Consider the following 12424-nt stretch of genomic DNA (forward strand, 5'->3'; position numbering starts at 1 on the left):
CCAAACCTGGCCTCATTTTCAGAGATTCTGATTTATTCAGCCTGGGGTAGGCCCCTGTATCTATCTACCTATCCATCTACATGCCTAGTTTTTTGTGTCTGTAGTTAGGAACCAAGGTATGGAGACCACAGAATCACCTGGTAGAAAAATATGCAGAAACTGGGAGCCAAGAAGCCATGGCTTACCTCTTGGTTCTACCACATACTTGTGGTATAATCTTCACGCTTCCTGGATTTGTTTTTCACTACAGAAATGAAATATCTGCTCCATCAATCCCTCCTACACAGGATACTTGCAGGCACAAAGGATTCAAACATACTTTAGCAAGTGGGAAGAAAAGCAAGAGATGAATTTGTTCTACTTGCCAAAATTTAGTGAGCCCAAGATTTATTCTGAAATTAGAAAGGTCTGGCTACATTGCAAGAAGAGTAAGGGATATATTAAAACAAACATTCAAGAACTTCCACTAAGACGCAGAATTTTGCCAATAAGCCATGCCCTAATCAACCCCAACAACGTGAAAAGGTTTCCTTTTTAAAGAATCTCTTTTATTGAAGGTATCTGGGGGCCACCAGATACATGGTTTAGCAATGCAGTTTGAGTAGCCAGCAAGAAATAGTCCATTATGAAGACTACTTGACTGGGAATCAGAAAATATTGAGTTTTAATCCCTTCTCCTAAACTCTGTGACCCTGGACAAGTTCCTCATTCTGGGCTTGTTTCCTAATCCTTTAAAGTAAGGGGACTAGGTTAGATCCAGGATTCAGAGATGCTGACTTACGAAAACTACTGATGTTCTTCACGTGCCTCTTGAGATTACATGCAAAATTCCATTTGTGTGTGTGTGGACAGTTTTCTGGGACACGGGGGCAAATTTTCATTTGATTCATTAAAGGTGCTTGTGAGTAAGTAAGATTAAGAAACTATTTGCCTACCCATCCTTCAGCTCTCAATTTCTATTCGTTCTTTTCCTAACAACCCTGGAAGGTATATGTAACTAATCGCATCTGGCGTTCTAGGGCAAAATACTGACCCTGTTTTCTCCCATATCATTCTGATCAGGTTTTCATTTCTCCAACCATCCGAGGTAGTTTTGCTTCCAGTGGGCAGATCTGCATCAAAGCATCCCAAAGGCCCGTGACTCTGGAGCTGCGAGGCACTCCGAGCTCAGTCACAAAGCCATGAGGCCAAATTGGCTGCACTTGGATCCTAACAGCCAAGGCCCAGGGCGTCTCTGATTCTATGGAAAATCCATCTTCTCCCACTTTTAAGCTATGCACCTCCCCTTATCCCTGTATATATCCCCCCACCGGTCTGAAATTCCTCCCCCACGGATTCACTGCTTTGGTTTTGCAAAGTCTGAATGTACTGTGCAACACTTTCCTTTCCGAGGAGGCGTGATACGTTTCCAGGACATCCCAAAGTCGCAAGTGGACCGATGGAAGGGAAGGGAAAGGACTGGGAGGTAAAGTGAGAGGTGTCCTGAGCTCTGCTCAAATGCACGAGCGGCAGGCTGCACTGGGACCAACCCCAAGGGCACAGGGAGTCCAAAGAACTGTTGACACGCTGTGCCCTGCACCAAACAGGGCTTCTCCCGGGGAACGGAGCCAGGGGCCAAGGCTCAAATTCCACCAGAAGGCAGGGGCGTGGAGAAGGGCGCCCTGCACTTCCCAACCCTCGCCCCAATTCGGCAGCCGTTCTGGCTTTGGGCTGAGGCCCGGCGGCACCCCGGCCCGAGGGGGCGCTCGCGCTCCCAGCCACTGTCCGGCCCGCAGCAGGCGCCACCTCGTTACAGGGTCTCCGTGGCCGAGGCCCACCCGAGCTCGGGGCTCTCTTTACCAAGACGAGGTCTCCAGCGCCTTCGGCCCTGCGAGCCCGCGCCACACTCCCACGCTCCTCCGCCGCGGCCGCCTCGCGGACCTCCCACGCGCATCCCCTCCCAGGTCCCTCCAGTTCCCACCATCTCTGCCCCTCCTTCAGCAAGATGGCGGCGAAGGCACTTCCGGCGTGTGTCCTGACGGGTGCGTCCGGGCGGCAGCTGGAGGTGCCACGCAGCGGGTTCCGGCCTCTGTGCCGCTGAGTCTCTAGCGGCGATGGCGGGCGGGCCGTTTGCGTGGAGCGGGGCGGTTCTGCTCCAGCTCCTTCTTGGCGCGAACCTGCTCGTGGTGCCACCCACCCAGGCCCGGAGTCTGCGCTTCGTCACCTTGGTACCGGGAGCCGGGGTGGCCCGAGGGCTTGCCCGAGCTGGAAGGGCACAGGCCCGCGGTGGGAGGGAGGGGCGGGGCTTGCGCTGGGTCGGGGTCCCTCGCGGAGCTGCAGCGGGTGCAGGGGGAGACGCCCGGCCTGGAGGGTGGGGGCCGGGTTATTTTCGGGGGCAGGCCGGGGGTCCGGAGTTGTCTCGCAGGGCATAGGTCAGGTGAGCCTGTCCTGGGGCAGGCATGCTGCAGAACCGTAAAGAGACCCTCCCTTAATCAAGCCTTTGGTGATTTCCAGCACCCCACCCCCACCCGCACCCCGCCACTTGCATCGCTTTCGTTTCTCTCTTCCATTTCCACCTGTATCTTTGGCTTCGCCTATGGTCTCTCCAAGTGGCGTTGGTTGGCCAAATTGGAATCTCTGGAACCCGCTCAAAGTTACTGACTTCTAAGTCCGGGGTCTTTTGCTGTGCGTAGACTTAAGGCTTCCCAGAGGGAGTAGGGCTTCCCTCCCCAACAGCGGGCAGAGGTGGGCGCTGTGTCCCCATCTAGGAACCTTCTGACCTGTAGGCAAACCCTTTTCTTTTTTTTTTTTTTTTTTTTTGGCAAACCCTTTTCTTTCCTCAGCTGTACCGACATGGAGACCGTTCGCCAGTGAAGACATACCCCAAGGACCCCTATCAGGAAGACGAGTGGCCTCAGGGGTTTGGGCAGCTAACCAAGGTGGGTCAGAAGCCAGACACACACACACACACACACACACACACACACACACACACCGCCCCCAAGGTGGGGCTGTAGGATGAGTGATCTCTGGAGCTTGCTACAGAACTTGGGGCCTCACCACATTGTCATTTCCCACGTGGGTGCTGACTTTGACTGGATTTCTTAACCTTACTGTCCTCTGTACCCAGGACAGGTGCCATACACAGGCCACTTAGTAAATGACATCTGTGATCAGATTCACCCACTCCTACTTCCAGCCAGGGGAAATTTGGAAAGCAACAGTGCCTAAGCCCTGTGGGACTTGCGAGTGGTCCCTTCCCTCTTAACCCTTGGGTTGTGCCCACAGGAAGGGATGCTACAGCACTGGGAGCTGGGCCAGGCTCTGCGGCAGCGCTACCATGGCTTCCTCAACACTTCCTACCACCGGCAAGAGGTAAGACTGGGAGCTCGAGAGGCAAGAGGAATAGAATCTGCCCTTCTCACCCTCTGCCCTCAGGGAGCCTGGGGCACTCTGGCCTCCTTCCATGCATTTTTGATTACAGCTACAGGACAAGGCATCCAAGAGCTGCGTAGAACATAGTCACAGATGCCAAGTTGCCCTTCCTTGACTTGGAAAGGGCAAAATTGATCAAGCATCCAAACTGAGGATTGAGGGCCTGGCAAAGTCTTTTCTGATACTGTCAACCTGGATTCTTCATCCAAGATGCTTATTAAGTACCTACTAAGGGCAAAGCGCTGTGCTACCACTTTGCATGAAATGGTGCACCACACAGATATGATCTCTGTCTTCGTGGGGCTTGGAATGTAGCGGGGGTGACACACAATAAACCACACAGGGCTAGGAGATAAAGATAGCAGGGATCACATGTAGAGGAGGCGTGTCAGGGAAGATTGGCAAGTGTGCTGGCTTCCTTGAGGCCCTCCCCTACCCCAGGGATGGGGAGAGCTGTTCCTTTGGTTATTGCTGTTGGCTACAGACATCTTAAAGAGTCTCTTGATGCTCTTTGTCCCTTGGGGGCCAGCTCTCTCCTGCTCTTGCCCTTCCCCACTGCTTCCTCCTCCCTTTGCACAAGCAATTATCTCCGTTCCCTCCCTGCTCTCTAAGCCACTTTATAAAGGGGTGTGTGTGGTTGAGGCAGTTTCTGCCCTCCAGGACCCCTGGTAGAGATAGGGAGATGGGCGTTGTTAGAAAACCAGACAGACAGACGTGACAGCCCGACTGACTAAGCATTTGGGACTGGGAGGGCATTTGAACTAGAGCCATCCCCTCAGGAGTTCTTCACAGCGGGGTGGCAGCTATAGCCCCTAGCTGAGTGCTTGGGCCAAGGAAGGCCAGAGAGCGGGAGAGGGCCACAGTTTGCTGGTAGCCATCAAGAACAGGTTCTCCCCTTCCAGCCCCACGACAGGGCCAAAGCTCCCCTCCCCACTCAGGTGAAACTGGTGTCATCTCTGCAGGTTTACGTGCGAAGCACAGACTTTGACCGTACTCTCATGAGTGCTGAGGCCAACCTGGCTGGACTCTTCCCTCCCAACGGCATGCAGCGTTTCAACCCAAATATTTCTTGGCAGCCTATCCCCGTCCACACTGTGCCTATCACTGAGGATAGGGTAAGACTGGCCGGCCCCCCTCCCTGGAGGCGGTGACAGGGACAGCGCTGGCCATGGGCCTGCTGATCCCCAACTCCTTCTCTTTCCCCTGCTTTGGTCTGCAGCTGCTGAAGTTCCCATTGGGCCCGTGTCCCCGATATGAGCAGCTGCAAAACGAGACCCGACAGACACCAGAGTATCAGAATGAGAGTGTTCAGAATGCAGTGAGTGGGGCTGAAGTGGGGATCACCACCCTGGTCCTTTTCCTCAGGGCAGTACTGATCCCCAGGTCCGTTTCTCCTAGCAATTTCTGGATATGGTGGCCAACGAGACAGGGCTTACCGACGTGACACTGGAGACTGTCTGGAATGTCTATGACACACTCTTCTGTGAGGTGAGCCCACTTAGTGTCCCCGGTATGAGCTCTCTTCCCTCACACCTCAGCAGGCCCAGGTGACCAGGACAAGTAGCGTACAGTGTCTGGATGCCATTTCCACCGGGGAGGTCCAGACAGGCTGCTTCTTGTGAAACAAAGGAATTTCCCTCACGGGTGAAAACCTCAGAGTGGGAAATGGTTCATGACTTGTCAGCAGTTCTTGCCTCTCTCCACCCAGAACTCTCATGGTATCCGACTCTATCCTGCTGAGTCACGCTTTTCGTGCCTGAGCTGCCTTCCCTGTGTCCTGTCCACCATGTGTCCTGGTTCCAGGCCCTCAGCCTCACTTCTCCTCTCCTCTCCTCCCCTCCCTCCCTTCCTCCCTCCCTCACACACACAGGCACCTTCCCGCTGGGGAAGAGAGCTGTCCCCGGAGAGGCTCAGGCCTAGGCCTGGGGAGCTAACCTGCCCGCTGCGATACACAGCAAACACATGGGCTGGTCCTGCCACCCTGGGCCTCACCCCAAACCATGCAGCGTCTGAGCCGGCTAAAGGACTTCAGCTTCCGCTTCCTCTTCGGGATCTACGAGCAGGCAGAGAAGGCCCGGCTTCAGGGGGGTGAGTGATAAGAGCAGCGTGTCATTTCCCCATCAGGACTCCACAGCATTAAAAATCTGTTCTGGAGGGTTTCTCACACACTTAACTTCTCTACCTATAGTGCTCTCTGCCCCTTCAAAACCAGACCTCCCATTAGCCAATGAAGTCTCCCCAGCCCTCCAAATGCTTAGTGCCTCTGTTGCTGTAGAGCGACCACTGTCAAGTTTGTGTGCTTTTTTTCCCCTACCATTCATATTCTTAAGTGTCACCTGTCAGAAGACCCTCTGTCTCCCCTTAAATGAATTCCTCCCTCCAGAGAACCACTGAGGGCCACTTGGCAAGAAGGCTGAGAGTCACACACGTGCCAGTTTCCTGATGGGAGCACCCAAGGGAGGGCTGGCCATTAAACCTTTGCGAGCCTGCATGTGGCCGAGCTCCCATACACGCCACTGTCTCGCATGTTCTGAAGCAACCTTAAGTTTATATTTGTGCCAGACTGGAGTGATTGTTCAGATGTGAGCAGGGCCTGTGTAGCTCATTTATAAATGGGCAGGTCTTTATTATTGGTGTTGAAATACCAATACCTTATTTTATCTCATTTCCATTTGTAAATGTGAAAGTTCTGAGAGAAGAGGGGTGCTGGAAAGTTGGCTGCGTGGTTCCCATCCCCCCTCAGAGTGCGCAGGTGATCAGACTCAGGACTGGCAGAGGGTAAAGGGCCACAGACAGGTCTGACCAGAAGACAGGGGTATCTGGAGCCTCTGTCACGGAGGACTGTTCTCCTTCAGGAGTTCTGCTGGCTCAGATACGGAAGAACCTGACCCTGATGGCAACCTCGTCCCAGCTCCCTAAGCTGCTGGTTTACTCTGCGGTAAGCTCCCATAGTCCCCAGCTGCTGATGTCCAGCAAGGAGCTAGATTTCTTCTTCTCTCTTCAGTGCCTGGGCATGAGGGTTGAGGGGAGAGTAGCACTGACAGGGGGCTCCCCTCTCACAGCATGACACCACCCTGGTCGCTCTGCAAATGGCACTGGATGTCTACAATGGGGAACAAGCCCCCTATGCCTCCTGCCACATATTCGAACTGTACCAGGAAGATAATGGGTGAGTGGAGCTACCGGACGGTCTGCCTTGGGGAGGGGCACCAATGTGGTGGCTGTGGGCAGCCCAAGGACTCGGTGACAGGCCCGCTGAGTACCTTCCGTCTCGTCTCCCTTCGATCCTCAGGAATTTCTCAGTGGAGATGTACTTTCGGAACGAGAGTAACAAGGCTCCCTGGCCACTGATCCTGCCTGGCTGCCTTCACCGCTGCCCACTGCAGGACTTCCTTCACCTCACAGAGCCTGTTGTGCCCAAGGATTGGCAGCAGGAGTGCCAGCTGGCAAGTGGTCCTGCGGACACAGGTGAGCTGCTGCCTGACTCTGCTGCTGATGTCCCAGAACGACTTTCAGTTCCTACCCGCAAGTCTCTGGAGAGCTGCTGCACCTCTAGCCATCTGACTCACTTCCCTAGACAGTTTACTTCCCCACCCTGAGACCATTCCTCACCTTCTCCCTATCCCTCTTTCTCAGGCAATGCCCTCTCTTCTCATATCACTGAGAAAATAATGGTGTTCAGGAAAGCCTGGGCTCATCCTCCCACCAGCAGATCTTCTAGCTTACTTGCTGGTGTAACCCACTACCTAAGGCCAACAACCTCTCCATTTATGCTCTGGATCTATCTTTTCTCACTTCCATAGGGACTTGTGGGGCCTCCGCGTTTCCTGTCTGCTAGGTCAGTTACATCTAAAAGTCTAACGAAGATCTCTCAGGGCCCCATCTTTCTCCAGCCACCGCTCTGTCGGTTTCCTGTGAAAGTGGAATCCTGCAGATTTGCCTAGACTCTGGTTTCGCTTTTTCAGTGTCCGTTCTGTCAGACTCACAGTAGATAGGCTTGTGTCACCTAGTCCAGTGAAGCCTTTCGTAAAGGATCAATGACCCTCTTATCAAAGCCAGTGACCAATTCTTAGCTTCTCTCCTCTCTCAGGAGCATGATATAATAGACTCTTCTGTCTTGGCTTTCTCTGGTTTTTCTTCTGACTTCTAGGTAGCTTCCTGACTGGCTTTTTCTCCCCACCAAACAATGGAGGGCCCAGGTCTCATCTTGGCCCTTCTCCCTCAGTGCCCACTCCCAAGGTGATCCCATCGAACCTCATGGCTTTACATAGCACTTCCATGCAGAGTTCATGCTTTGATGACTCAGATTCATAACCTTTTCTCTGAGCTACGGATTCACATATCTAGCTGCTAACTTGAGGTCTCTCCATGGAGGTCAACTAGAACATCTCAAAATTGATATGTCTGAAACCAAATACTCTTAACCCCCAAATCCACCCTTACTTCAGACTTGTCCATCTTAGCAAATGCCACAGGAGTCACCCAGTTGCATAGTGTAACCCTATGAGTCATCTTGAATACCATCTTTCCCAGATCTCACATCCAGTCCACTAGCAGATCCTATCAGCTTGATCTTTAAAATACATCCTCCTGGGATGCCTGGGCGGCTCAGTGGTTGAGTGCCTGTTTTCGGCTCAGGTCATGATCCTGGGGTTCTGGGATCGAGTTCTGCATAGGGCTCCCCACAGGAATCCTGCTTCTCCCTCTGCCTATGTCTCTGCCTCTCTGTGTCTCTCTTGAATAAATAAATAAAAATTAAAAAATAAATAAAATGCATCCTCTTGCCTCCCTGGTATGATCCTCCATCACTTCTTGCCTGAACTACAGAAAATCTTCCTAGTGTTCCTTCTGATTTTCTTGTCCCTACCAGTCTCAGCACTGCAGAGTTAATTTAAAAAAATAAAAATAAAAATAGGGGATCCCTGGGTGGCTCAGTGGTTTAGTGCTGCCTTCAGCCCAGGGCGTGATCCTGGAGTCCCAGAATCAAGTCCCGCTTCGGGCTCCCCAGAGGGAGCCTGCTTCTCCCTCTGCCTGTGTCTCTGCCTCTCTCTCTGTGTCTCTCACAAATTAATAAATAAAATATTTTAAAATAATAAAAAATAAAAATAATAAGTCAATTCACATCACTACCCTTCTCAGAATCTTGCAGTGGCTTTCCATGATGTTTGGACAAAATACAAGTTCTTCCCTGTGGCCTTCAAGCGCTTCTTGTCTGATCTTCTGCTCTGATCTGCTTGCTCCTCACTTACCCTGCTATAGTGATAACTGATTTTGTAGCTGATCCTAGAATTTGCCCAACTTATTTCCACATCAAGGAAATTCTGTACTGGCTTTTGTCTGCCCATCCCCTCTGCCCTTGCCCCAAGACCCGTTTCTCTCAGGTTCAAGTGTCTCAGTGACTCCAGGTGTCTGGTTAAATTGTCACTTCCTCAGTGATGCCTTCTCTGACTGATGTACCTTTCTATCCTTTTCTCTTTAGTTTGTTTTCCTTTATATCATTTGTCACTAATCTGTGCATGTCTCCACTGTAAGAAGAGCACCTGGCATATGGTAGATGATCCAGTATTTGTCGGATAAACACTGATACGACCTTTCTCTCCCCCACCCCATCCCATGCCCAGAGGTGATCGTGGCCTTGGCTGTGTGTGGCTCCATCCTCTTCCTTCTCATAGTGCTACTCCTCACCGTCCTTTTCCGGATGCAGGCCCAGCCTCCCGGCTACCGCCATGTCGCAGATGGAGAAGATCATGCCTGACAACCACTCAGCCCCCTTCCCTCTGCCTCCTAGGGGAGGTGGGCTGGGCCCTTGCTCCTGACTCTTGCTGCTCCCCAGCCCATGGACAGGAGACCCTGGGTTGGCCTTCCTTGGATTACCCCAGCCTAGACAAACAAGTGATAACTTGGCTTGGCCCATGGCACCCGTCACTTAGCATTCGTGTGCCTCACGTTTACCAAGTACTGTGTTGGACTTTGGCTCTCTCCAGACAAGATTTGCCTCCACCATGCTTACTAAGGACCAGAAGTGTAAACAAGCAAGTTTCACGCAGGACCTGGGATTGACAAACTGAAAGAGTTAGCACTTGATCTGCCTCGCCCCCACCAATCAAGCCATGCTCTCTCTTCTAGCCCAGAGTCTTCAGCAAATCGTTCAGAGGACACAGTTCTGCACCCCAGTGTTTATTTTAGTGGAAAGTACTGCACAATTCTGGGAGTATAAACACTGGCTGCCAGGGAATGGGATCATGCAGAGGCCCGCTGGCCAAGTTTTCCTTTGTCTCCCTGAAGGCACCATTAGACATAATGCTTCAGGCATCTTTGTCACCCTGCAGCTGGAGCAGGTCAGAAGGGTGTTGGGAGGGGGGGGGGGGGGCATGAGTTGCAGTATAGTTATGACACTACCGATCCCTTTTGGCTACGTCGGGGTCTTTGGGGACCAGAGGTGAATGCAGGTTGTGAGCTGGACAGCTTGTGACTGGCCCAGAATAGGGCTAAGGCAGCTTCCAGAGAATGAAAGTTCTAGACTCTGTTTCTGTGCCTTTTTTGGTTTGGGGGACGCAAGGAGCCCTCTGATTAGGTCAGTGCTAGAAGATCCACTCACAGGCTCAGTTGGGTATGGTTTTATTAGCCATGTCAATAGTGAGCACAAACTGAAAACCACTACCTTATCACTCCATCACTGCACGTCAAACATAGAAGAGTACCTTCGCTCCAAGAGAAGCCTGGCTCCAGGCTAGATACAGCAGGGGCCCTTGGGGCACCTGGGGCACCAACTCTGGAGAAGTTTCTGGAGCTGAGTCCAGAGCAGTAACGTGCCAGTGTCCCAGTCCCATAGTGTCCCATGCCACAGTGTCCCTGCTCCAACCCTAAGACTTGGATACCTTTGGCCCTTTTAATACACAGCCGCCTCTTCTTACAGGATTTGTCTTCAGGCGGCTCCAAGCTCTTGCTTGGCCCACACCTTCATTAGTGTCTCTCATGGCCGCATCCTGGCTTCCTCCTGGCTCCAAATGAGAATGTGATAACCTAGGAGGAGTGAGACCAGTCTGACTCTCACCTTCTGTTATCAGACTCTGAGAACTTGGGGCTGGCCCAGGGAACCTAGGGCTTGGTAAGGAAACCAGGACACTGGACAGCAGCCAGGTACTGTCACAACCAAGACAAAGCAAGAGGCATGGAGGGTCTAGGCCAAAGCGTCCACTGTCTCCTGGAAATCTTCTTTCCTGCCTCCTACCCTGGGGTGACTGGCAGGGCTAAGCTGAGGAGAGCCTGTACTCAACATTGGGGAGTAGAGTAGGGCTTGGCCAGTCTGAGATACAACCTGCTTCACTCACCCATCACAGAGGCCAGCGTGTCCCCCATAGGATTGAACTCATTGAGCTGCAGAGACAAGGGTGTAAGCATGAGGAGGTGAGATATTGGGAGAAGAGGACATTATGGCTAATTTCTGGTCATTTTTGGCCAGCTAAGGTAGGTTGAATCCCTGCTTCCCCCCCATCATTTGAGGGCCCAGACCTTACCGAAATGATACCAGAAGATTCTGGGTCATAGAGCTGATACATCATCTTCCCTGAGCTTCCGTCAAACACATCAATCGTCCTTAATTCATGAGGGGTACAGCTTTTGAAATTGGGATCTGGGTATCGGCCCACGACAATGAGGTTGTACCTAGGATGCCAGGTTGCCTAGGAGATGGAGAGTTGTCATGAGAGCAAATGCAGAGTACTGTCAAGAGGGACCTCAGAAGTATTCTTTGCCACTCACAATTGTTGATACAAGTGCCAGCAATTTAATAATGGAAGTAAGACCCACATGAAACTACAAGAACAGCTTTCAAGTGCATGTACATCTACCATTCCACATTTTTAATCCCAAATTGGCCTCTCTGGACCTTGGGACACCTTCAGGCCTTCTCTATTTCCTGAGATCATACCAATCGATAGATGTTTGAACATCAGCTTGACCATTAACCAAAGAGGTAGGCCTCCAACCAAGCAAAAAGTCTCTGGTAACCAAAACCAAAAGTAGGACATAAATTCTGAAGTAATCCTACTACTGTCCCTCCTCGATCAATGTGAATGAAAGAGTTGAGCAGAAAATGGCTGGTGGCCAAGAAAGGGAAGGAAACCTATGTTCCCCAGATGATCCCACTCAAAACAAATCTGGCAGTGATTCGGAATGACAGAATCAGATGGGGGCTTTCCTAAGAAATCGCAAGGAAGTTTTGAAGAGGAAAGACATGGTTAGCGGGAAGGAGAAAGTTGGTACAAGTCCCGCCTGGGAAGCTGGAGATTGTCCTCGCCAGACACGAAGTGGGAAATGACACATGCATGAGTGGGAACCAGCCAGTGAAGAACCCTTGTTAAGAGCTTGGATTTGACTTGAGGTATGTGAGAGCCGCTCTAAGATTAAACGATCACCGTTGACATAGTGCTTCCCAGGCACTAGCCATGTGTTTTAAGAATACCGATTCTTCCAATAACCCTGTCAGCCAGGTACTATTACTGCATTTTTAGAAATGAGGAAACTGAGATCCAAAACCCAAGCAGCTTACCGAAGGACTCCAACCAGGGGTGTTGGCCTGCCTTGACAGGGAAGTACAGGCGTGACCCCTGGAGTTCTGAAGAGGGACTGTAGTGTTCGAAAAGAACAGAAACCAGGAGAGCAGAGGAGTGGGTCTGGGGCATGGGCGGGAAGGGATCCGAAGACTTAAAGACCATCAGTGTTGGGGGCCGAGGTCAGCCAGTGGGCCAGCAGCACATGCAGGTAACTGGAAGGGAGGGCAGAACAGGGGGACAAGTAGGTTGAGCAGAAAAAAAAAAAAAAAAAAAACAGGGAAAGAGCTTCCGGGAGACACAACCCAGCAAAGCGGGATCTCAGAATGGGGACAGAAATTGCAGAAAGGCCAGGGGAAAAGAGACTGTTTCGTGTGGGTGCAGGATGAGATCTGGCCTTTCCCTACCTTGGGTAGACCCTGTCCATCCCCACAATCACAGCTCCCTGCCTCCATCAC

At 51.9% G+C, this 12424-nt stretch overlaps 2 protein-coding genes across 7 annotated transcripts in view; one reads left to right on the plus strand and one right to left on the minus strand.

Moving 5' to 3' along the window:
• The first annotated feature begins 1990 nt into the window (after window positions 1-1990).
• Window positions 1991-9940, plus strand: ACP2 (acid phosphatase 2, lysosomal). The gene is made up of 11 exons (XM_041723445.1): window positions 1991-2207; window positions 2823-2918; window positions 3268-3354; window positions 4377-4529; window positions 4634-4732; window positions 4813-4902; window positions 5370-5502; window positions 6270-6352; window positions 6477-6583; window positions 6707-6882; window positions 9036-9940. The coding sequence occupies exons 1-11, from the start codon at window positions 2094-2096 to the stop codon at window positions 9167-9169; spliced, it is 1272 nt and encodes a 423-aa protein (XP_041579379.1). The 5' UTR covers window positions 1991-2093; the 3' UTR covers window positions 9170-9940.
• A 76-nt stretch (window positions 9941-10016) lies between these two features.
• DDB2 (damage specific DNA binding protein 2) overlaps window positions 10017-12424 on the minus strand; it is a 38349-nt gene continuing 35941 nt past the window's right edge. For 5 of the 6 annotated variants that reach the window (XM_041723435.1, XM_041723439.1, XM_041723437.1 and 2 more), the window contains 3 exons: window positions 10932-11096; window positions 10746-10791; window positions 10017-10437 (listed from right to left, as the gene is read on the minus strand). In XM_041723435.1, the coding sequence (XP_041579369.1) occupies window positions 10388-10437; window positions 10746-10791; window positions 10932-11096 (261 nt within the window). In that variant the 3' untranslated portion in view covers window positions 10017-10387. Of the gene's footprint in view, window positions 10438-10745; window positions 10792-10931; window positions 11097-11965; window positions 12182-12424 lie in introns of those variants that run through there. The other variant, XR_005982809.1, reaches the window with a different exon arrangement.

The sequence above is a fragment of the Vulpes lagopus genome, chromosome 11 (genome assembly GCF_018345385.1).
Source record: "Vulpes lagopus strain Blue_001 chromosome 11, ASM1834538v1, whole genome shotgun sequence".
In the NCBI taxonomy this organism is placed as follows: domain Eukaryota; kingdom Metazoa; phylum Chordata; class Mammalia; order Carnivora; family Canidae; genus Vulpes; species Vulpes lagopus.